The 23,247-nt window shown below is 48.4% G+C and overlaps 1 protein-coding gene across 14 annotated transcripts in view; it reads right to left on the bottom strand.

The window, feature by feature from the left end:
* Positions 1-23,247, bottom strand: part of MTSS1 (MTSS I-BAR domain containing 1) — a 161,192-nt gene that overhangs the window by 18,274 nt on the left and 119,671 nt on the right. For 7 of the 14 annotated variants that reach the window (XM_041768930.1, XM_041768934.1, XM_041768928.1 and 4 more), the window contains exons 4-7: positions 18,267-18,351; positions 15,794-15,885; positions 14,355-14,429; positions 9,705-9,716 (exon numbers count right to left, since the gene is read on the bottom strand). In XM_041768930.1, the coding sequence (XP_041624864.1) occupies positions 9,705-9,716; positions 14,355-14,429; positions 15,794-15,885; positions 18,267-18,351 (264 nt within the window). The remainder of the gene's footprint in view (positions 1-9,704; positions 9,717-14,354; positions 14,430-15,793; positions 15,886-18,266; positions 18,352-23,247) is intronic. The other 7 variants (XM_041768938.1, XM_041768929.1, XM_041768936.1 and 4 more) reach the window with 1 other exon arrangement.

Raw genomic sequence — 23,247 nt, 5'->3', positions numbered from 1 at the left:
GCATCTGCAGCAGACAGGAGACCCAAGACCCATTCTCACTGGGGATCAGCCAGGGAGGGGACATGTGCTCCCCACTGAGGACACCCAATGCCCCTGGGCACAAGCTGTAGGGGGGAAGGCTGGGGTGTCCTCGGCCCTATGAGAACTGTGGGCTTTCTCTTCCCCTCTTAAATTGCTGGTTTGCACAGCTGAACCCACACACAACTAAGTTGTAGCCGACACAAGCCTCTGGTGCTCAAGCTCGGAGATGCTGTCTACACTCTACTCTTGTGGAACCTGTAAAATACCCTGGCCCATCTCCGGCCCTGCCGGGGGAGGCTGAGGGCTTTAGGGCTGGTCTAAGGCCTCTTTACGTCTCTCCCTCTCTTCTAAGATGTTCTAACAAAACATGGTATTAGAATGTTCTCAATTTCAGTGGAGGAGGGTGGAGAGGAGTCGGGAAGAGAGATTAAAACCCACAGTGCTTGACCAAACCCACTTGGATGTGCCTCCATTATGGTAGTAATTTCTTTTCAAATCAGCCTATAATTATAAGAAATTAGGAAAATGTGGCTCTTCCCTTCCTTTCACAAGGTATAAGGCACATTTCTACCTGTAATTAATTAACACTGACTTTTAAAAATATCCCTCCATAGGAATGCAAAGCGACTGGAACCAAGTGTCATCGAATCTGGTAAATATAAATTATTCTGTAATTACAGCAAAGTTATCTTAAATATGTATTATATTATAATTAAAGGACGTTCAAACTGTAGTTTTCTAAAATAAGTATAATCTGTAAAGACTCCTATAATTACAGGCACAGTGAATACATTTCCATTCAGGATATATCATAACCTAAAAACACAATGTTTATTTCTTAAATTCACCAACACAACATATAATTATATTTATATATATATATAAAAACAACAACAACAACAAAACTGTGGCAGAGATTCTTCATGTCCTAGTTGGATGCGCTGGTTTTAAGACATAACCCAGAGCTGTACGGGTGCTGAGTCCATATACAAAAGCCGGCGATGTCAGGGGGGCAGAGCTGGCCACTCCCGCTGGACTGGACGGGCCTCCATCCTCTCGCTGCACCTCTGCTGAGGCTGCCCTCACTGGGTCACCTCCATCTCTAGCCTGGACAGCTGCCACGTCCCCTAACTTGTCACCTAATATGCTCGCCCAGGGCAGTGCCAGATTATACTTGCGAAATGCAAAGTACCACTTCTTTCCAATAGCTCCCAGGGCTTTCAAGAGAAGTCTGATGTCCTCGGCACCCCCTGCCTGGTCAGCCCAGCCGTAGAGCCTTCTCAGGCTACACTCTCCCTTCCTTCCGCCTCGCAGGTCCTTCTCCAGGGGCCGGCTCCATCCCATCCTCATATGCGCTCTCCTCCTTGCACCCACCCAGGTGCCTGTTCACCTGGCAACCCTCCATCCTTCAGCCAAGTCCTTCTCAAACTCTCTCATCAGACGGGGCTGTTCTTACTGGACTGCATCAGTCTCCCAGGTGGATACTACAGGATGCTCTTCCCAGGACCAATTTCATCTTTATTTTTTGTGTTCTTTGATTGATGCCAGTCTGCCCTACCGATCCATACCCCACGAAGGGTTCTGCTCAGCACCGCCCCTTCTCACCCAGCACACCTGCCGGCAAGACAAGCACTGAGAGAATAACGCAGCCCGAGTCTAGTCTAGTCTGCTCACAGCCCTCGACCACGCTGCCCCTGGGTGGCCTGACACTGTAAAGCTCACAAATCCCGGGACCGCCAGGCAGCCACTGGGGGCTCTCCGGACAAAATTCCTGAGCAGAGCTGCTTATGACCTTTTTTCTCTAAACTCGAAGGTACCTTAGTCTTGAGAATTTTTTTTCCTCCACTGTTAGGTTTCCAGGTCTTGGTTGTATTCATGCTGGAGAATTCTAACAAATTCTAATGGAGTCCTTTACTCCCCCCAGAAGTCAGAGGATGATCGTCTTTACAGAAAATGCTGCTGGGACAAAGGACCAATAATGGGCACACAGTCAGGGCAGCATCACTCAAGGAGGAAGGATTTTTTTTTTTTTAATTTTAACTAAGTCGGGAGAGTTTACAAAGCCGTCTGGAACGATATAAAGAGCCTGTATCTTCCAAACACTTACATTTTATTTTCCTTCATTTTTATATGAATGTTCAAGGCAGGAGGTAATTCCCCTCCCCCCCCACAATCAACAGAGGGGAAAACTGAGACCAAGGGGAGCAAAGAGGCTTGCACTGAGCCACTGAGCAAGGAATGGGCACAGCCAGACTTCACCCCGAGGTCTTCCTTGTTCAGAGGCCCAGCTGGCTCTCTACTCCAATGCTCACAGCAGATGTGAACCCCATGAACCAGCTGCCAGGAGCGACACGTTCTCTGTCCTTTACAGCCCCAAGTAAAAAGCCAGTTGACTGTGATTAGCATCATCTGGAACCCCCCAGCCGTCCCTACACACACCGCAGCCCACCCCTGTGGCTGAACCACCTGGACGCGTTCTCAAGCAACGGGCTTTCTGACTGGGAAGAACCAACCCAGGACACACTGGGTCAAGACCACACTGTCGGGAAATCACCTGAAGTCATCTCTTTTTCCTGAGACCGAAGTACAGGGAGACCATCAAGGATCCCACCCAGTGACTTCCATCTGCCCCTGACATGCACGCACACACACAGGCACAAACACACACACACATTCAGAGGCACCCACTTGTTCACATTTGTATAGCTCACAAATCACGTGGCTGAAATTTGGGCCACAAATACAGAAATGAATGTGCAAGGTGGGGCTGGGGATGCAAAGTGGAGTGGCAACCCCCTTTCCCATCAAAAGGCAGCTTCCTGGTTATCCCTGCATAAATCTAGGCTTGCCAGCCTGGAGCGGCCTCTCCATGATTCCCCAAAGTGAAAACCACCAGAGAGCAGAAGATTGATAGATTCGATCATACAAGTTTGAGGGTTTTTTGACTTAGAATCTTTGAAACTCCATCTTTGTCACTCTTTTGCAGTGCTATGCCTCCCTGCACACCCGTGTGTGAGATGTAGATAATAGTACCCAGCCCGCACGGTGGTTTCAAGACCACAGGAGTTCTGCCAGGAGGCCTCCCGCACAATGCCCACTGCCTGGTGCTCTCAGCCCCTCTGAAGTTCTTCCCCACACGGGGTGGGGGGGCGGGGACTGTACGCAGGGCGCACAGGGTTGATTCAAATAAATGAGCTTTTCAGTTCAATGTCCTCTTTGATGTGCAGAAATGCTAAGATCCCATAATCCTTTCAGGAAAGGAAGGAGTCCTGTCATCAGGATTCGCTGGTCCCCAAGGCAAAGGCAGCTCCGGATCACAACCAGGAAAGTCCCCTGCCAACCTGTGGCTCAGCACCCATGGGGTCTCAGGTGTCATTGAGAGGATTCCTCCTCCAAGGCCAATGACACACTCTCCCATCCAACCCCCGCTTGCTAGAACTTTGCATCCCCTTCAACACTTCTTTCTCACATTTCCCCTAAAAAGCTTTTGAACTGGGGATCCCTGGTGGCTCAGCGGTTTAGCGCCTGCCTTTGGCCCAGGGAGTGATCCTGGAGTCCCAGGATCAAGTCCCGCATCCGGCTCCCTGCATGGAGCCTCCTTCTCCCTCTGCCTGTGTCTGTCTGTCTCTCTCTCTCATGAATAAACAAAATCTTAAAAAAAAAAAAAAAAAAAAAAGATCTTGAACCCACCCGCCTTGCTGCCTGGCCACTGTTCTCTCCTGCCTGGATAACACAGCCCTGGGTAATGGGTATCCAGTTGGATGCTCTACCTAATCCAAATGCACATGGTCACAGAATAATTTTCTAGAAGCCAATGAGCCTACAGGGGCCTCATGGTCCTGAAAGGCAAGTCTTTAATGTGATAAAAAGGCTGTGAAGCAGTCCCTGCTCATTTGTGCCTAGTTCTGCACCTAAGGGAAGATGTGAGATCGATCCCATCCAGGTAAGGTCTTGATCCATGGCACGCTCTTCAACATCTTTCCCCGGCATGGGGAGAACGTGCCCCAGAATGGGCAGAACGTGAACACTAATCTGACAGGATACCTGGCAGGTGCCAATCAAATTAAATCAATCAAACATCAGGGAAACCCACCTCCAGCTTCCAGCTGAGCTGACTGCCTATGTGCCTCCTCCCGGAGTGTACACTCCTCTCTTATCCCACCTGCCCCTTCCTCTACAAAAACTCAACTCAAGTTTTAGGAGTCAGCTTGAGTGGTGCCTCCTTGGTGGGAAACAGCTCCCCCAAGAAGAATCCAGCTCCTGCCCCCTCCCTATGTCCCAGCAGTTTCTTCCTAATGAACCATACTCATGTTGCTATGTCATTTACCGGCAAGAAATCAGAATGTTGTGTTAAAACGGAAAATCTAAATACATTTGGTCTTTGCCCCAGTTCCTGGCCCAGTACTTCAAAAAACCCTTGGAATTTCCAGAATAACAGAAGTATCTTTGTCATGCTAATGAGGGAACCGTGAGGGTAGGTCTCAGGATAGACAGATTCAGGAGGATGGGAGATGTTTGCCAGGAAGACCAACCACAGGATTAGAGGCTTAAACTTTCAACTCCAACCTCTGACCTCCAGGGAGCGCAGTTTCAATCACCAATGGCCAATACCTAATCAATCACGCCTACATAACAAAGCCGGGGTAGGAGCCGGAATTTCTGGCTGGGAAATATTCCGATGTGCTGGAAGGGTGGTGCCCCTGGGAAAGGCACAGCAGCTCTGCACCCACCCTGACCCCACCACCCCGTGTATCCCTTCACCGGGGTGTTCATCTGATCCTTTATAACAAACCGGCAATCCTAAGTACAGTACAGTGCTTCCCTGAGTTGAGTCATTTTTTTTTAAATTTTTTTATTTATGATAGTCACACAGAGAGAGAGAGAGAGAGAGAGAGAGAGAGAGAGGCAGAGACACAGGCAGAGGGAGAAGCAGGCTCCATGCACCGGGAGCCCGACGTGGGATTCGATCCCGGGTCTCCAGGATCGCACCCCGGGCCAAAGGCAGATGCTAAACCACTGCGCCACCCAGGGATCCCTCTGTGAGTCATTTTAATGAATTATCACACCTGAGGTGAGTCCAGAGGAAACCCAGACTTTGAGGTTGGCCAGGCCAAAGTGTGGGTAGCCTGGGGAACCCCCTTGTGTCTAGTGAGTGAAGTGGGGACAGCCTCTGGGATCTATGCTAACTCTGGGTAGTTCAAGTCAGTACTGGGCTCACCTGTAGGCATCAGCCAACTGATGTTAGAACATAAACGCCTTTGCCATCCTGGGGACAGCCTGAGGGCAGAGGGGCTAACAGAGGAGGCACTCCTACCTGTCTCACCAGGCTAGCTTCATGGGGCTTATCCAGTCTTCCCCAAGGATGTTTATGAATGAGGAGACTGCACCAGATGGGAACCAATTAGCCCCGTAGTTTGGCTTGCAGCTCTAGAGAGGCAGACCTGCCCCCCCACCCTCCCCACCCCATCCACCGCACCAGCCACTGAGCAGGTGAAAAGCACACTGTGCAAGAAATCAGGATTTCAAGCATGCTGTTCTTTAACTTCCTGTCATTGTAACTGGGCTCCTGTGTACCCCCTCCCTGCCATGAAAGTGCCTCTCCCTTGGCTCCTCAATGCAGCCACACGGAAGCCAGGTGCTCTGCCCCATGACAACAGTCTCAAGGGACATTTCACAATTTCAGCTCCTGGGGTCAGCTATCTGCAACCAGGGTCACAGGCCTGGTGAGCTGTGTAGGGGTGAGGCTCTGCAAAGGAAGGGGGTTTGCAGCTCTGGGTCTCCGGGGCAGGGTTGGGGGAGCAGTCTGCATGGCCTGTTTTCACTTACAATTCCTGGCTGTGAAATATGGCCAACAAATTCCCCAGCCTGGGATGCAATAGTCCTTTGTAGGAATTTCTTCTCTGATGCAACAGCCCTTTGTAGGAGTTTCTCTGGGTTAAATTCCAACATCTCTACTGATTTCAGGCAGGGACAGCTTCCTGAATGCCACACGAGGTGTAAAAAGGAAAATTCACCACTCCTGCTTCCATCAAGGTAGGAGTCAGGCTGTCCCTCGGCTGGGCCTTCCCCCCATTGGCCACTAGCACTGGCCTTAGCCTCCCAGGACTGGCTGTGTCACCCACTGGCCACTCCTCCCTCTCCAGCGCTGCTGACTCCTCCATCCCGTGGTTCTGAGAGCCAGAACATATGTCAGGCCGTGGCTCCCTAGTGCTGACTCATTATGACAGAGTCCTTCCCTGTCCATTTCACACTAGTTTTTCCGTTGTACCCATTGAATTATTTCCTGCGTCATGAAATGCGTGTGTTCCTTTGATACTTCCCCCAAGCCTGGAATAAAGCCATGACTCAAGAACCTTCCCTGCTGAGTTACAGTTGGATCCAAATCCCCAGACACGTTGCAAAGGCACACACGGCCAAAGCACCTCTGAAGCCTGAAGCCAACACCTGTCCCCTGACTGTTCCAGCTTTAGTTTCCACAGAGAACAATCATCTGTTCCGACCCAAAGGATACTTTTACCATTTGAGCTGGTGTGAGCACAGACCGGGGAAGCAGGTGGACCGCAGGCCAGCCCCTCACCACCTAGATGACCGCAGGCCATCCCCAACCCTACTTAACCCATCGTTCAAAATGAAGGAGATGCTCAGTTTACTCCACAGAAGACGGAGAGCTTGGCTGTCGCTCTGCAGGCAACCGACACGTTAGTGAGGTGGTGACCGCACAGTCTTTAGAGTGTTCCAGGGCCAGGTCTCAGGACCCAGACAGCCAGAAGCAACCGGGGTGGGCCAATCCCAGCTCCATCCTGACTCCAGGGGCCTAGGAGGTCCTAAGGGGATGGCGATTCCTGACGACTCTCAGAGGCACACCCAAGGCACAGCTGGTTGACAGCCACGTGGGTCCCCTCGTGCCGGCCAGGCCAGCTTCCGAGAGGCCGGTTGTCTCTCCTGCTCAGCAGCAGGAGGAGAGCCAAGAGGTCTTGAGCTCCATAATGGGCAAGAAAGCCAGGCGACCCACTAACAGCTCAGACTAGATTGTTAGGTGGGAACTCCCTCTGGGGAAGGAGACTCTAGAACTATCCTTTTCCAGAGACAAAGGCAGGGGTGGCTGGAAGAGACCCAGACACATCCAGTGTTTACCACTGAGGCAGGGAGAAGGACTGACTTCAAGTCTGGGCGGCATTCTGGGAGTGGTTTCTGCCGGTTTTTAAATACGGGAGAAACGTGCATGGGGATGCGCGCATACACTTGATGTGGCCATGGGGCACATAAGCCACCGCTGCTCCTGGTGGAAGGGACTCACCACTGCACGGGCACGGGAGAACGGGGGAGAGGATGGGCGGGATGTTCAGTGCGGTTTGGTGTCTGCACAGAAATGAGGCCCAGCCACGGAGCCATTTGGAGGCAGGCCAGGATAGCCAGGAAGCCGAGGCTGAGCATGGGGGGAGTCCCTGCGGCTCTCATATGGGTACAGTCCTCCTGCAGCGAGACTGGCAGCCTCCCGATAAGCCCACTCGGGGTGGCACACACACCTGCCCTCAGGCTGCCCCCTCGGGACACGGTCGCCTTCTACCATGGTTCTGGCGCTCCCATCTACGTGGTGACGGCCCCGTGTTGGCATACGCTGTCCCCCTTCCCTGGAGACCCCTCGCCCTATCTCCCACCAGCTGACCTGTTTCCACCTTCCTCACTATCACCTCCCCACGGCCAAGCCCAGCTGAGTGCCTTCTTCCTCGCCCACTGCTGTCCCAGTTGCTCATGCTCATCACAGCGCTGAGCACTCCAGATGCAACTAGTGGGGTTACTCCCCCTAGAATCTCAATTCCTCGAGGGGGGCGGTATATTCCCAGCAGAATACATTCTGGGTTGTAAATCTCTTCCCACGGGGAGGCCACCAGCCAAGCTTAGGCGGGAACCTGGGGTTCATGGTATTTACTAAGACCAAAGCAGAGTTTCGCATATATGTGTGCATGGTTTTTTTTAGTCTTGTTTTTTTTAACTACTGTGAAAATGTTAAAATATAGATGTCTGGGTTCAAAAGTTGTAAAAAAAAAAAAAAAAAAATGAGGGCTTCAAGCCATACTACTGTCTTCTATCTTTATGCCCAAATTCACTGCTATGATTACGTTACTGTGGCTTAGCCCCGTGGATCCTGCAAGAGACAGACACAGAGGAAGCTGTGGAGATTTCTCCTGAGGTGAGAAGGATCTACCTTACAGAGGCAAAGGGCTGTGTGGTTTCTTTCCTCATCCCCAGACCCACTTAGGGGTCATTCAAAATGAGTGAGATGCCCAGTTTACTCCACAGACTGACTCACACCAGACTCATAGCAAAGGTTCTAGGAAAACTCTGTGTCGTCGAAAGGACACCAATCATACGGTTCCTTTTATATGAAATGTCCGGAAGAGGCAAATCCAGAGAGACACAAAGCAGATGAGTGGGTGTCCAGGGCTGAGGGCAGGGGGAATAGGGAGTGGCTGCTCAAAAGGCAGGGGGTGTCTTTTCGGGGGCGGCACAAATGTTCTGGAATTAGACAGTGGTGCACCACATTGTGATTGTGCTACAAGCCATGGAAACATACCCTTTAAACTGGTGACTTCTCTATTATATAAGTGTTACCATAATAATATGCAAAAAAAAAAAAAGTGGCTGTCTTACCTTCCTTCCAAAAGTACACTAAGAAATATTGTTCAAACTGTTTCATAATCACAACACTGAGGACTGGAAAAGATCATCGCTTATAAAGCTGGAGAATGACTAGTCCAAAGTCACCAGCAGGGGAAGCGGAGGCAGAGCTGTGTCCTGTGCGAACAACAGTGGACCATCTCGGCCCCCCACCTGCCACAGGAGACCCCAGGTCGTTTGGGTTTGTTGGAGATGACAGATTCCAATTCAAAAACCTCTCCGGAGCTGTTCGGGTAAAATGTTCTCAGGGAACACTGAGGCACACTCAAGGCAAGATGAACCACACGGACACCTCACAGACAGACCTTTCCGAGACAGAAGGATAGCCACGAGACTCCAGAAGCAAATCACCCAGAGAATGCAGTTCAACATTCAATCACGAAGAATCATTGGGATTATTGAATCTGAAGATCAGATATCTTTGAAATGAAACATTTCACAAACTCCGCTGAAATAAGAAATACTTTTGATTTTTTTTCTTTTTAAAAACCCACGGATTATTCATTGTGAAAAGAACTAGAGGGTCCTGAGGAGACAAAGTCAAAAATTTCGCTGGCTTCATACAAGCAAATCTGATTTGGGAATTATTTTGAGGCATTATTTAGTGTAGTTCTAGACATTTTATTTGATATAAATACACACATACATATATACCCAGATATATATGTATGTATAAATACGCTGTTTCCTGTGCAAATCACTGTGTATTTCTTCTTTCCATGAGTCTAATACTGAATTATGATGATGCAAAGGCCCTCAGGATGTCGGGCTAAGCCGTGAAAAGGCCAAACACCAAAGAAAGAAAATGATTAATAAACACACACATACACACATGATTTTCTTTTAAAGTTATGGAAAATTAAATTAAGTAGGCACAACTGATTGTTCCGAGCTGAGCTGGCAGGAAAACTTGGGCAACTAGCATAGGCCTGGACAACCATGGAAAGCCCACAGCAAGGACCACATCGTGACCAGCCACCAGAGAGTCGGGATGGTAGACTTACCGAGAGCGTCCACTGGCGGGGGGCGCACGGTGAGAGTGCAGGACACACAATTGACACAAAAAGGAAAATAATAAAGTCAAACTGAGATTCGAGCAGCAGTCTTACCTTCCTTAAAAAGTCCGGGCTTGCCACTGCATTTTATTATCATTGCAATGAGACCCACCTCCACCAAGAGCTGCACGTCCACGTTCCCTTCCCGGACTTGCTAATACTTCCTTTCTCATCTAAACAGAAACCTTCCTAGTTAGTAAAGCATCATCCCCTAGAGATCACGGCACAGTTTCCAAGAAGAGAGATGAAGAATATATTCCCCAAAGAAGCCAATTAAGATGCTTTACCAAGAAACTCTTTCAAGTATACTTCATTACAACTTGAAAGGTAATTAGGGAAACCCAGGAAACAAAATTTAAGCAGGGATGAATATTTTAAGAAAAAAAAAAGTTAAAATTTTAGTATAAAGCAAAGAATGTGTTAGTCCGGAACTCTGAGAGTCTGTTTATTCGGTCAATAGTATTCGCTTTGCAGCCTCTGGTCAAAAATGATAGACTGAGTTATTGAAATGTCAGGCTCAAGGATTAATACAGTAAAACATTCCAGTTTTAGCACCCTCAAAGAAAGTCCCTGATCAGCTTTTAGTAGTTACAGATTGAAACAGAAGGCTTTACCATAATTAATTTTTAAATTTAAATGAACAGCAATATAAGAGTTAATTAAATGAGAAGTAAGGCTTCTGACTTTGTACAGTAAGGTGGCAAAAGCAGGCAAATAATGTAACATGTTTCCCACATCCAATCCACGCTCACGTCCCCAGTGAAGTTATGGCCAGCTCCAGGACCCCACAGGCCATGAGCTGACGTCATCAGATGCCTTCTAGAGCTCGGGCGATTGGGTCAGCTCCACACCAACCACATCACTATCTTCCCACCTCCTGTGTCTTCTCCCCATCGCCCGTCAATAAGGCTGGCTCTGCCCTGTGTCCCTAACCCTAGGCATCAGCCTGGAACTTCTCATCTCGATAGCCCCCAACATCTGCCCACTGTTTACTCCTGGTGGGTGTTCGGCAAACCTGCCTTCCACAAGAACAGGTACACTCACCCATAGCCGGAGCAGATACCAAGTTGTTTTTAGATGGTTTGGAGATAAAAATCGAACCAAACCCTCCAAAAAACGTTTTTTTTTTCCAATGGTAATATTTTAATACCTTTAAATTACAAATTACCACTCTATTATAGAAAAAAAAGAGAGCCAAATGAAGCATGTGGCAAACGGTGATAGCTACAGAGTGAAAATTAAAGTCAATGAGTCACATACAAAAATGACATCCCATATGTGTCGACCTATGTCATGGGCAGTGCTACCACCATGCTTAAATGCACAACAGCATTTGAAATTTTGAAAAGGAGAGTTAGAAGAGATTTTATTTTTTTTAAAAGTGATTTTTTTTTATTTTTATTAATTTTTATTTATTTATGATAGTCAGAGAGAGAGAGGCAGAGACACAGGCAGAGGGAGAAGCAGGCTCCATGCACCGGGAGCCTGACGTGGGATTCGATCCCGGGTCTCCAGGATCGCGCCCTGGGCCAAAGGCAGGCACCAAACCGCTGCGCCACCCAGGGATCCCTAGAAGAGATTTTAGATCAAAGATCACAGTTTTTGAAAAGGCACAACAGGACAGCCCGGGTGGCTCAGTGGTTTAGCACCACCTACAGCCCGGGGTGTGATCCTGGAGACCAGGGATCGAGTCCCATGTCCCATGTTGGGCTCCCTGCATGGAGCCTGCTTCTCCCTCTGCCTGTGTCTCTGTCTTTCTCTCTGTGTCTCTTATGAATAAATAAATAAATAATCTTTAAAAAAAATAAAATAAAATAAAAAATAAAAAGGCATGACAGAAACCTACTTGGTGATCTGAATACATGTTAAAAGGGAAGTGATTAAAAAAAAGGGGGAAGTGATTATTTGGTTATCAGATTCAGTTCTATCAGGACAAAAACAAAAGTATCAAGGGTTAATACAGTAAAACATTCCAGTTTTAGCATGTGTCCATTGTTAACACATAGTGTAAATCTCAGAAGGAACTATCAATGCTTTGAAGGCAAGAGTCCAGGAAGCCACCACTTGAGGGAGGTGACGCAGATGCCTTGAGAGTTCTGGCAGAAAGGGACACGTCAGGTAACCAGACCCCAAACAACTGGAAGCCTCAAGTAACCAGATTTCTGCTGGCCCTTAACTTGTAGCATTCCTTCTCCATTCTCAGGCTATCCATCTTCTAGGAGAGCACTCGATTATAAACAGTCAGGATGATGACTCTGGTACCTTCTAGAAAGTTCCATTCACCCCAGAAATACACAAATGTGTACACTTGGGTTAAAAAAAATGCACTTCTATATTTTAGAAAAAATATTTTTGTAAAGGAAAGGAAACTGCTTTCTGGTTGTAGTTTGGAGTAACTAGGAAATCACCTGGAACATTCCAAGCTACTGACCTGACTTGGCCTGTAGACATAACTACACCACCATGGCCACCTTGTCTGGAAGGACATGGCACCTGAAACCATGAGCTATGTGCCTAGAAGTGAGAGAGAATGCTGCAGAAACCCCTGGTCACATTCTCTGCCTTCAGGTCCCAGTGCCCCACAAAGCCTCACAACCAATCGCCAATTATACGGAGTCCTGGGACTGGAAGCATCTCTTCATGTTACACAGTCCAGCAAGCTAGGCGTCCTGACTCTATTGGGTGCCTTGATGGGGAACTCATTATCCTCTCTAGGCAGCCTGGGCCAATGCTTGGGCAAGTCTAATTGCCAGAAACTTCCTTTTGTGTAGCACTGCAATCAACCCATCAGGCTCTCTCTGTGGGTCCAAATTCTGCTAATTGGACAATGCCAGGGACTTTGAGTGACAGATGAGGACTGTTTCAGCCTCCATGCAGAATTCAGATAAAAGAATTATCACTGTAGCCAAGAGCTTGAGATCTCTGGAAAAGAGAACTCTGGAACAGCTAAGGGAAAACAGCTATTTTTTTCTTCCCTCATCCTTTTCAACAAACTTCCAAACCTTTCCCAAGCTCTAAGTATCTTCCCTGGACCTTCCTTCCAAATCCCTTTCATCTCAAAGCTGCCAAGCTGTCAACGACATGGAAATCAGTTTCAAATTTTCACCAGCCAGCTCTTCCAGGGGACCCCATTCGATGGAAGTGATGGCCATCTGATTTGCATAAGCATTTCTCTCTAGAGTCACTAAAATGTCACTGGCCATAAACCCTGGTAGTCATCCAATGCTAGCTCCCAGGTGCTCCAGTGAGAGAGAATACACACTCAAAATATCAAGACCAAGAAAACACATCCAACATGAACAAGTGAGGCTGATGCTAACAGAAAATCCAATGACGGGTGAAAGTTCTCCCGCCTTTACTGTGATACAGTTTTACAGTTTTTACAAGAACTGCGAGGACATTTTTGAGAAATGTCAAAGCTTAAAAACTTTGTCCTGGGATCCCTGGGTGGCGCAGCGGTTTGGCGCCTGCCTTTGGCCCAGGGCATGATCCTGGAGACCCGGGATCGAATCCCACATCAGGCTCCCGGTGCATGGAGCCTGCTTCTCCCTCCGCCTGTATCTCTGCCCCTCTCTCTCTCTCTCTCTGTGACTATCATAAATAAATAAAAAAATTTAAAAAAAAAAAAAAAAACAAAACTTTGTCCTGTCCTTGCCCCTTTCCACCAAACTACTCCACCTCTCTGAATATACTTATACTTCCCTCTAATTCCAGTAAGAACCGCCTGTTTAGGAAAAGAGGAAATTTGGCTTTGGGGTTTTCTAGCTAAAAATTGTCCCAAACCAACATTCAACACAGAGAGGCCTCATGGGAAAAAACAAATCACTTTGTCAGTTGTTGAGACAACAAATTCAAAAGGCCGGTATCAAGAATAATACTCTGGAAAGAATGTCACCTTGAGTTCGAGTCCCTAGACTTTAGGGTTTAGTAAAAGGTCACAAATGCTTGCAACGTGGATGTAGCTAGATTTTTCCCTGCACACTCCCAGTCCATGCTGGAAGAGCGGAGCTGGATCGCCGATCTGACAGTGGGCCAGTCTGTGGACGACAGGAACCTGGGAGCTGGGAAGGGCGACACTGCACCAGTCTCTGCTTTTCCCCAGGGAGCCCCTGCCCTCACCAACACCATGAAAAATCCCTCTATACAGCACACACTCCCACTGCAGCCACCTCTCACATTCTCATAAGGCTTAATAAAGGGTTTCAGAGATTATAGGCTGTGAAAGATGGAGGAGAAAAGGACATAATTTCTATAGTAATTACTAGAGGACATTTGCATGAAGGCTTTTATGCGTTATCCCCAAGGCTTCCAAGAAATTTATAGGTTTCATTACAACGCACAATAGGCATGGAAACTGTCAAATTTTGGAGACAAAGGTTGGGGGAGGGAACAAGTCGAGCACAACTTTGCAAGGACCTCAAATTAATAGATACTCTGCACGTGAGAACTTGAATTCAGACGGAGTCTATGTGATCCTGCTCTCCAGGGCCGTCACATGCAAGGAAGTCTGAATCGGATGCTTTCGGCTCCAAAGACAAACCATAGCACGTGCTCCTTTCCCCAAAGTAACACTATGAAGGGCAGAATTTGTAGTGTTACCTTTTTTCGCTTTCTTCTGCAGCTTCAGGGTATCCGAGGACTTCTTTTTTATCTCTTGGCGAGCCTTTTTATATTCTAAGAGAGAGAACAGAATATTGAATAATGTTACCACCTTGCTCAATGGGAAAACATTTCAGGAACAACCATTCCTCTCATCACAGAGAGCAGAAACTATGACATACGATAAATAGCTTCATCAGAATCCCCTATGACCATAATCTTGTGCTGACATTTTAGAGCAAAGGGGTTACGAACAGGAGAGACCACAAAACCCACCTTGGTCTTCTCCTGACTATATCTGCTTATGTCAGCTGTGAAGAAAGACGTCATTTGGGGATATTTTGCTAAAAAGTGAAAAATCCACAATTTCTCAGCCCATGTATCAGGAAACTGAAAAATAGGATTTGCTTTCCCGAGGGCCCAAATTAGCAGTGCTTTGCTCGAAAAAGAACCCACGTGGCAAGACACTGGCCAGATGTTACAGTTCGGCAAAGAGCACCCGAGAGCCCAACGTGAGAGATGGGACGGCGTGGAAAAGTCCAGCTGACTTAGTCTTACTGTCACACCCTGGTCAAGGCCGGCGCTGGACCCCATGAGGGGTGGCCCAATCCTCCCCAACAACTACATCCTCTTCCCCCACTAGCATACACCTGCTCCTGGACTTCCCATTTCTGTCACTGGCATCTCCGTCACCCGGAAACATCCAGTTTCTGAAAGGACAGCTGCTTCTGATACTTCTCTCCTATTCAAATAATTTCCAACTCAGGCCAGTTCCCTTGCAGCCTTCCCGGACACTTCCTTCCCCCCAGCCCCATGTCGCCACTCAGAGCCCTCGGTCACATGGTCACATGCTCTGAGGGGATCCGCTGTTAGCCACCCCTCATCCTGGCTTCCTCCCCTCATATCTCCCCGGATGCCTCTCCTCCCCAGCACTCACTCCAGGGCCCCCAGAGGAAGGTCTCCTGCCCCTTCCAGGCTGCCGGCAGCCCACCCTGTGGTTCCAGGAGAACCAACCCGGGAGCTGTGTCTGCCTGGCCCATGAGGTGCGGACACACTTTTGCTGAAGCACATCGGAAGAGGGTGGTAGTTTTCTGGGCAGGAGACCCAAGGTTAGCTCCTGTCATTAACAGTTTGGCTTTCAAAATGTGCCTTACGAATGAATGTTTGGCACTGAAGCCTGTTGTTACCATTCACGTTTAATTCACCAGATCACAATACCATAGAGAGATGGGGCCGTCGGCCACCGTGGGAGGTTTTCCTGAGTCCTGCAATGTGATCACTTTGGACTCCCTATCCTCCAACACCGAAAGGCCTCCAGGAGAAGTGGGAACAGAGAGGGCCCTGAGGGGGACACCAGCAGAGGCACCGGGCAGCAGCCAGCAACATCCGCAGCTCTCCTCCGACCACGCCACCATGCAGCGGACGACTTGCCCCTGTACCTTTTGCGTGGTCTTTATCCAGCTGGTTGGCCACTTTCTTCCATTCTTCCATCTGTTCTTGAAGTGGATTTATCAGACAATCGATTAAAGCACTTTTACCAGAAAAAGAAAGAAAAGGAGAAATTAAACAGATACTTTCTGTTGTCAAGGTTTATACCTGGTAGTCAAAACTACCTATGTCATGAGAACTTGATGCCACACAAGGTAGCAGACTGAGCACTAAGCTCACGTTCACATCCAAATCCCCCCATTTTGTAACAACGTCATTCTCAGGATGCTCTTCAGTGACTTTTAGGAGCCACTAACCTGACAAGTTGGAGTGAGCCCTCTTCCCGTCTCCCCTGCTTATATTCTAACTTGTGTTCACAAGCATGGTCGCAGTCCAGTGGGGTCACCCTCTGGCTGCACAACAGAAGCACCTGGAAAGGGGAGCCTGGGTGGCTCGGTCAGTTAAGCATCTGCCTTCAGCTCAGGTCACGATCTCGGGGTCCTGGCATCAAGTCCTGCATCAGGCTCCTTGCTCAGCGGAGAGCCTGCTTCTCTCTCCCTCTGCCCCTCACCCCTGCTCATGCTCTCTCTTGAGCATACACACTCTGCTTTCTCTCTCTCAAATAAATAAATTAAAAAAAAAAAAAAAAAAAAACAGCAGCAGCACCTAAAGAGCTTTAAAAAGATAACGACACCAGGGCTTCATCCCAGACCTAATGCCTGACAAAAACCTGCAGGGTGGGACCTCAGCATTACTATTTTTTAAAAATGAGCTGTGTGATTCTGATGCACATTCAGGACTAGAAGTCATGAATGTAGACTAATTGTGGACAGCCCAGAGGAGGAAGAGGCAAGCAGCCAGCTTCTGGGTCAGAGTAGGGAAGGCACCCACTCCTCCCCCCCCCCCCCCCCCCCGGCCCAGGTACATCTCCTCATGTTGCACACTATCCCCAAGCAGCTCCCCACACAGAGGAACCGGGCAAGGCATGGACCCCCCCCCACCAGGGTTTATGTCTGTGTAATAGAAGGAAAATGGATGCATTCTTACATTACAGAGATGTTGTAGAAAAATGAGCAAGTGCCCATAGGTTGCTCAAATTGCACTAGTGAGAATTACTCGCTGAAGGTTTTCTCACACTACTTTTGATCATGGGCCTCCGGAAAATCTTCAGTTCTTGGTACAATTCCCTCCTTTCCTCATCAAGGGTCTACTTGGGAGTTTCCTCCCTCACACACACTCCCTCCAGCCATCAACACAGCTCACTCCCTTGTTTCTTCCAGGTCTCTGTTCAAATCTCCCCTCTGAACAGACTGGCTCCCGAGCCGCCCAGGATGGAACGGCAGGCACCTATCTCATATCCCAGGATTCCACCTGTGGCCTTGACCGCCCTCTGAGGCTGTGTGAGGTGTATGCAGTGTCTACAGCACAAGCCCCGTGAGAGCAGGGCACGGCCGCAATCACTGCTACTCCCCACATAACCCTAAGACCGTGTCTGGCATACAACAGGTACTCAATAAGCACTGCTGTTGAACTGGTATCTCCCTCTATCACTAAAATGGGGTGGGGTAACTGCAAGACCGGCTTGCAAATAAACCCGGATGGCAAGTGTGAGACGAGGTGCTGCATGGTCCGGGAGCACCACCTGAGAGCGAGCAGGAGGGAAGGAAGGCAGATTTCATCACCCACTACGCAGGCGCTTTATGCTAGAGATACATGGACATTCCACTAATTTTCACAAGAACCCCATTTTACAGCAGCTGAGATTATAGTGCCTGAGGGGCCAGCCCAGGTTCAAACCCAGGCCCGCCTGCCTCCAACACCAGGCACCTTCCATCATGATCCACCACCTCCCATGGTGGCCCGGCCATGAAAGTCAGAGGTATTTCACTGGGACAGCCCCTCCCACACAACTTGCTATCCATACAGCAGAACAGGCCAATCTGCTGGGAAGAATGTCCCCCCCTTACTGGAACACTGGGGACTCCAGATCCCCATGCCAACCACTGCCGGGTCTGCCCATTCTGGATGCTGGTAAGATAGACAAGAGGCTGGCAGCATGGAGGGCTTCATCACTACCAACATCCTCCACGGTGAGTGGAGAGGACCCACATGGTCCGGGTGTGCCCACCCCCCAGTCCTGCAGCTCTCCTTCCAGAGGCTTCTGCATAGGGTGGACGCATTGCTCTCACACTGGCAGATGGTGAGGAGAAAGACACAGGAGCACAAAGCAGATCTCAAAGTGGGGTGCAGGCTCCCCGAGGGAAGGGACCCAGGCCATCAGGTTGTTCCCTGCATCCTCAGCACATGGACCAGAGCCTGGCACGCAGCAGACGACCCACAAACACCTGTTAGTGAGTGAGCAGCGTGATGGGCTGTGGGCATTTCAAAGCTACGGGGAAACAGCTGATGCCTGGGGCAAGTCAGTGGCCCCTTCACCGGAAACCAGAGAGGGCCTGTGAGATCAGGGCAGGAGGCACTCCTCACCTCGAAAACTGCCTGAGCTTGGCCTCTATGCTTCTGTGCCTCATGCACATCCTGGTCAGGGCAGAGCCAATCTCCCGGGTTCCACCTGCAAGAGAAACACAGGCAAAGCTGAGGACAGAAGACAAGTGGGAATCAATGAAATCTTGAAAAGAAAATGAAATCATCCCCAAACAGGCCAGATTTCACCATGGGGTGACACCTAAGCCACTGCCTCTCGCCATGTGTGTGCACGCGTAATTCTATGGTGACATGTTTTTCTACAATCACCACAATGAAAGGGACCTTTTATACTATGTACAACACCCAGTAATATTTCTTATTCTGATTTTCTTTAAATGCCGACTATGACCCCAAAATGATTTCACAACCCACTAACAGATCATGACCTGAAGTCTGACAAATAGAGTATTTGATATTTAAGGAAAAAGCCGTTGTATTGTCCTGTTTCGTTTTGCTTTCCACTTCTGGCAAAATAATCCCCTTAGCGTTATTTAGAACAGCTAATAAGGCCACTCTAGCTGTTTCAAGATACATATTCTAAAACACAAGTAATAGAGACAAGCAAGGCCAAAGCAGAATGAAATCAGGGAGTGTTATTTCTAAAGCGTTCGGGTCACACCAGTGAAGGAGGTCCTCAGACTCAACAATGAGAATTTAAGGTGTGATTCAGTTTGATTTTTCCCCGAAATCCTTGTCATACTGCTCCCTTTAGACACCCTCGTTAAGTTCCCCTCCTAGAAACAATGCCTGAATCAGCATTTAGTTGGGCGCAGGGGAGATTACAACCACAGATGGGAATTCAGCATCAAGCACTGGAAAGTGCAATTATGAACATGAAAATACTGGGATTCATGAAATGAGGGGGGGTGGGAGGAGTGTTAAATAAAGCACTAATTTTCACAGACAAGGCCTTTATGGCAGGTTTAACCGTAGCTGAGTTAACAGGGGGAAAATATGCCCTCCCTTATTAACTGGTGATGTTATCATGGTTCGTGTCTCTCCCTCTGCCCACTCTTCTAGAAACGCCAATGTGCTATTTCAGTTCCTCTTATTTTCCACTTCATTGGGCAAAACAGGTTTCCAGAACAACAACAGAATTAGTGATAATAGTAATATTAAACTTATTAAAATATTAAATTTAAATATTAATAATCCTAAAATTAAATATTAAATTTAATCCTATTTTAGTCTGAAAAAAGAAGCCTTCTATTTTTTTTTAAATTTTATTTATTTATTCATGATAGACACAGACACAGAGAGAGAGGCAGAGATACAGGCAGAGGGAGAAGCAGGCTCCATGCAGGGAGCCCAATGTGGGACTCAATCCTGGGTCTCCAGGACCAGGCCCTCAGCTGAAGGTGGCGCTAAACCACTGAGCCACTGGGGCTGCCCAAGAGAAGCCTTCTAGAACAATTCTCTCGCTCCTCTTTTTGTTTTGCGCTTTTTTTTTTTTTTTTTAAGATTTATTTATTTGAGAGGGAGAAGGAGAAGCAGACTCCCCACTGAGCAACAGGCTCGATCTCAGGATGCTGAGATCATGACCTGAGCCAAAGACAGACGTTTAACCAACCGAGTCACCCAGGTGTCTCTCTCCTGCTTCTCTAAAAAACAGTTTCTCGGCCTGGATACTACTGACATGCAGGCCAGATGATTCTTTGTTGGGGGGTGGGGGGAATCCTGTGCATTGTAGGGTATTCAGCAGCATCCCTGGCCTTGACTTTCCACAAATCAGTAGCACCCCCCAAAACACACACACACATACCCCGATTTATGACATCGAGACATGTCTCTAAGACAGTAGGAAGTGTTCCCTGGGAAGCAAAATCCCAGCTGTGAGACACTGCTGTAAGAAAACGTGAGCAAGAGCTAAAGGCCACCTGAAGCTGGGCAGAAGCAGCCGGGAGTCTTGGTAAAATGCTGCCCTTTAGCACCTGGCACCTGCAGCCATTCTCAGGAGTTAGAGCACCTGGGCACCCCCATCTCCGGCCGCTCACCAGTCTCCACCAGGGAGAACCAGCAGAGGGCGCTGTTGGCACGCGCGCTGTTGCCTCCTGGGCTCGCTCTCCAGGTTCTCCGGAGCTTTTGTTGCTTATAAGCAAAGAGGAGAAACACTTTATCCCCAGGGAAATATCTCCTATTTTTCCTGGGCCTTCATTTGATTAAAAGTTAATAACCTGGCCATGCAAGGAAACTGGCACATTCATTCACTGCTGGGAGGAGTGTCAACTAGTACTTTTCTGGAGGAGAATTTGGCAGCGTCTAACCAGAAAAGCCTTTAAAAACAAGCCCTCTTTGACCTGGCAATTCTACTTCTAAGAAATTGAACCAGAGAAAACAATTAAGGACGAGAGCAAATCCTTACCTACGAGGACAGTCATCGAAATGTTGCTGACAACGGTAAAAACTGGAAGCCAAATCCCCTTCTAGGGAGCAGGGTAAATAAAGCACAGAAGGCAGACTTGCCCTGGGAATAGCACGTGGGCATCCACAGTGCAGGTCGGGGGCAGGGGAGTCATCTGCAGGGAGCTCAGGCTGTGCCTGGCCCTGGGATAAGTGACGGACACACATGAACTCCTTCAATCCTCGAAACACTCCTGGTCGTGCTAGTACAACTATCCCCATTTTGTAGATAGGAATTTGTCCAAGGTCACGCTGCTAGTAAGTGGGATTCCAACCCAGGGTGAGCTTCCAGAGCGTAATAAGCATTTCACACACTCCGCATATATGGCTCTTACTAGGGACAAAGGAAGGTAGGCAGGGACAGAGGCAGGAGCCGAGAATAAATGCTGCTAAATTTACTTATGGACCCGTTATGAGGGACGTTAGGCCTTTAAAGTCTGGCTCTCAGATTCTGGTTGTAGAGCCCATAAATGTCCAACTGGTGCCAGAAGACTGAGCTCCAATCCTTGCTATGCTACCACTGGGAGTGAAGTAGCGGGCAGCTGCTTCACCGACAACCCATGCCTCAGTTTCCTCAAGAGAGACTTCTAGGGTTGCAAAAGATCACTCACGGTTGGTTCTCTCGCCCCATTTCTCTGCTGCATTATGTCTGTAACCTTCCATGGATGGCCACCGGTCATGGGTCATTCCCCAGGAAAGCCCAAGGCTTCCCAGAAATAGCTGAACTTTGGTACGATAACAAGAAGTTTCTAGAGAAGCTGTATGTGCTCATGGCCGGGCCCCAGCAGCACAGGAAAGCCCGGACAGGAGAGGAAGAAAAACCGCCAGGAAATCTTCCAAACAGCAGCATCTCTGTCCAATTGGCACAAGGCAGGAGGCAGGGAGATGACCTCCTCTGTGGACCCCAGCACCCGTCTGCTGGAACGACTGCTGATCGAAGCAACATGGGGCACCCTAAAAATAGCCCTATCTGTGGATGTGCTTAACATCTTATGCTCTTTCTGACCCTTGCTAAAACTTACCAAAAAAAAAAAAAAATCGGCAAGTTTGAAAAAGCTTTAGAGGAAACCAGCTTTAGCTACAAAGACCGAGCAGACATCTGGAAGAGCTCCGATGTGACAGTGAGAATATTTATGGAATCAAATGGCTGGCTGAGACACTCAGCAGCTTGTGAGTGAGGACAAGATCTCACTTGTTTCTGTATTCCCCACACCCCACACTGACGCTGAAAGAAAGAACCAACATTTACCATTCGGAGAGCAAACCACCAGGCTGGCCTGGCCATACCTGGAGGCAGGACCAGGGGCTGGGTTTGTCTTTTGCTTAATCCATAAATCTTTGTGCGTCTCCTACATACACGCTATACAATATTCAAAATAAATACAAGAGTCTTAGAAAAGGTCTATACTGATACGACACCAATCTATGGAAACAACGGTATATATTCCTTTCCTTTCCTTTTTTTCTTTTTTTTTTTAAATAAATTACCCCAAACTTACTGGCTTAAAACAACATAGTATTTATTATCTTACAGCTTTGGAAGTCAGCAATCTGTTTCACTAGGCTAAAATCAAGGTGTCAAGAGAGCTGTGTTCCTTTTGGAGGCGAATCTGTTCCTTACCTTTTCCAGCCTCTACAGGCCGCCTGCATCCCTTGGCTTGTGGCCTCTTCTAGGACCTTCAAAGCCAGCAGCTTAGCATCTTTTCTCTTCTTGACCTCTGCACTGTCCTCACATCTTCTCTGACACTGATCCTCTACATCCTTCTTGTAAGAACCCTTGTGATTGCACAGACCCAGCTGGATGACCCAGGATAATCTCCCCATCTCAAGATCCTTAAGTGAATCACAGCGGCAGGGTCCCTTTTGCCTTGCACTGTGGTAACAGTCACAGGTCTTGGGGATGAAGACGTTGACACCTTTGGGGAGGGCATTATTTTGTCCACCCACACTGCGTGAGACTTGCTAATCTGGAGAGGGGCACTGTGTGTCTCTCCAGAGCCCACTCATCCTCAGATGGTTAAGTCTGGGCCAGTGGACCTAACTCCACCCCCTCTGGCAGTGGCTGGTTCAGGGATGGGACAAAGATGAGAGAAGGTTGTTGCAGAGGCCTACAGGGAAAATGATCCCCGATCTTAACATCAGGAGACCAAAGAGAACCCAGAAAGCAGGCTGCCCAGTCATTAGGACACAGGGACACCTGTCCTTGGGACAGAAGACACAGGGGCCCGAGTCCCCAGTGACCTCCTTGAGCCTTCAAGCTAACTCACAAAGCCTGGTCAACCTCTGGACCTGGAGCCCCTGTCTTGCAAGAGCATATATGTGTCCTTATTTTTTTTTTTTTTAAAGATTTTATTTATTTATTATTTTTTTTTTAATTTTTTATTTATTTATGATAGTCACAGAGAGAGAGAGAGAGGCAGAGACACAGGCGGAGGGAGAAGCAGGCTCCATGCACCGGGAGCCTGATGTGGGATTCGATCCCGGGTCTCCAGGATCGCGCCCTGGGCCAAAGGCAGGCGCCAAACCGCTGCGCCACCCAGGGATCCCTATGTGTCCTTATTTTTTAAAGCCACTTTGATTT

This window comes from Vulpes lagopus, chromosome 9 (assembly GCF_018345385.1).
Source record: "Vulpes lagopus strain Blue_001 chromosome 9, ASM1834538v1, whole genome shotgun sequence".
NCBI lineage: Eukaryota > Metazoa > Chordata > Mammalia > Carnivora > Canidae > Vulpes > Vulpes lagopus.
The sequence above is the reverse complement of the archived record's forward strand: the minus strand, read 5'-3'. Positions and strand labels throughout refer to the sequence as shown.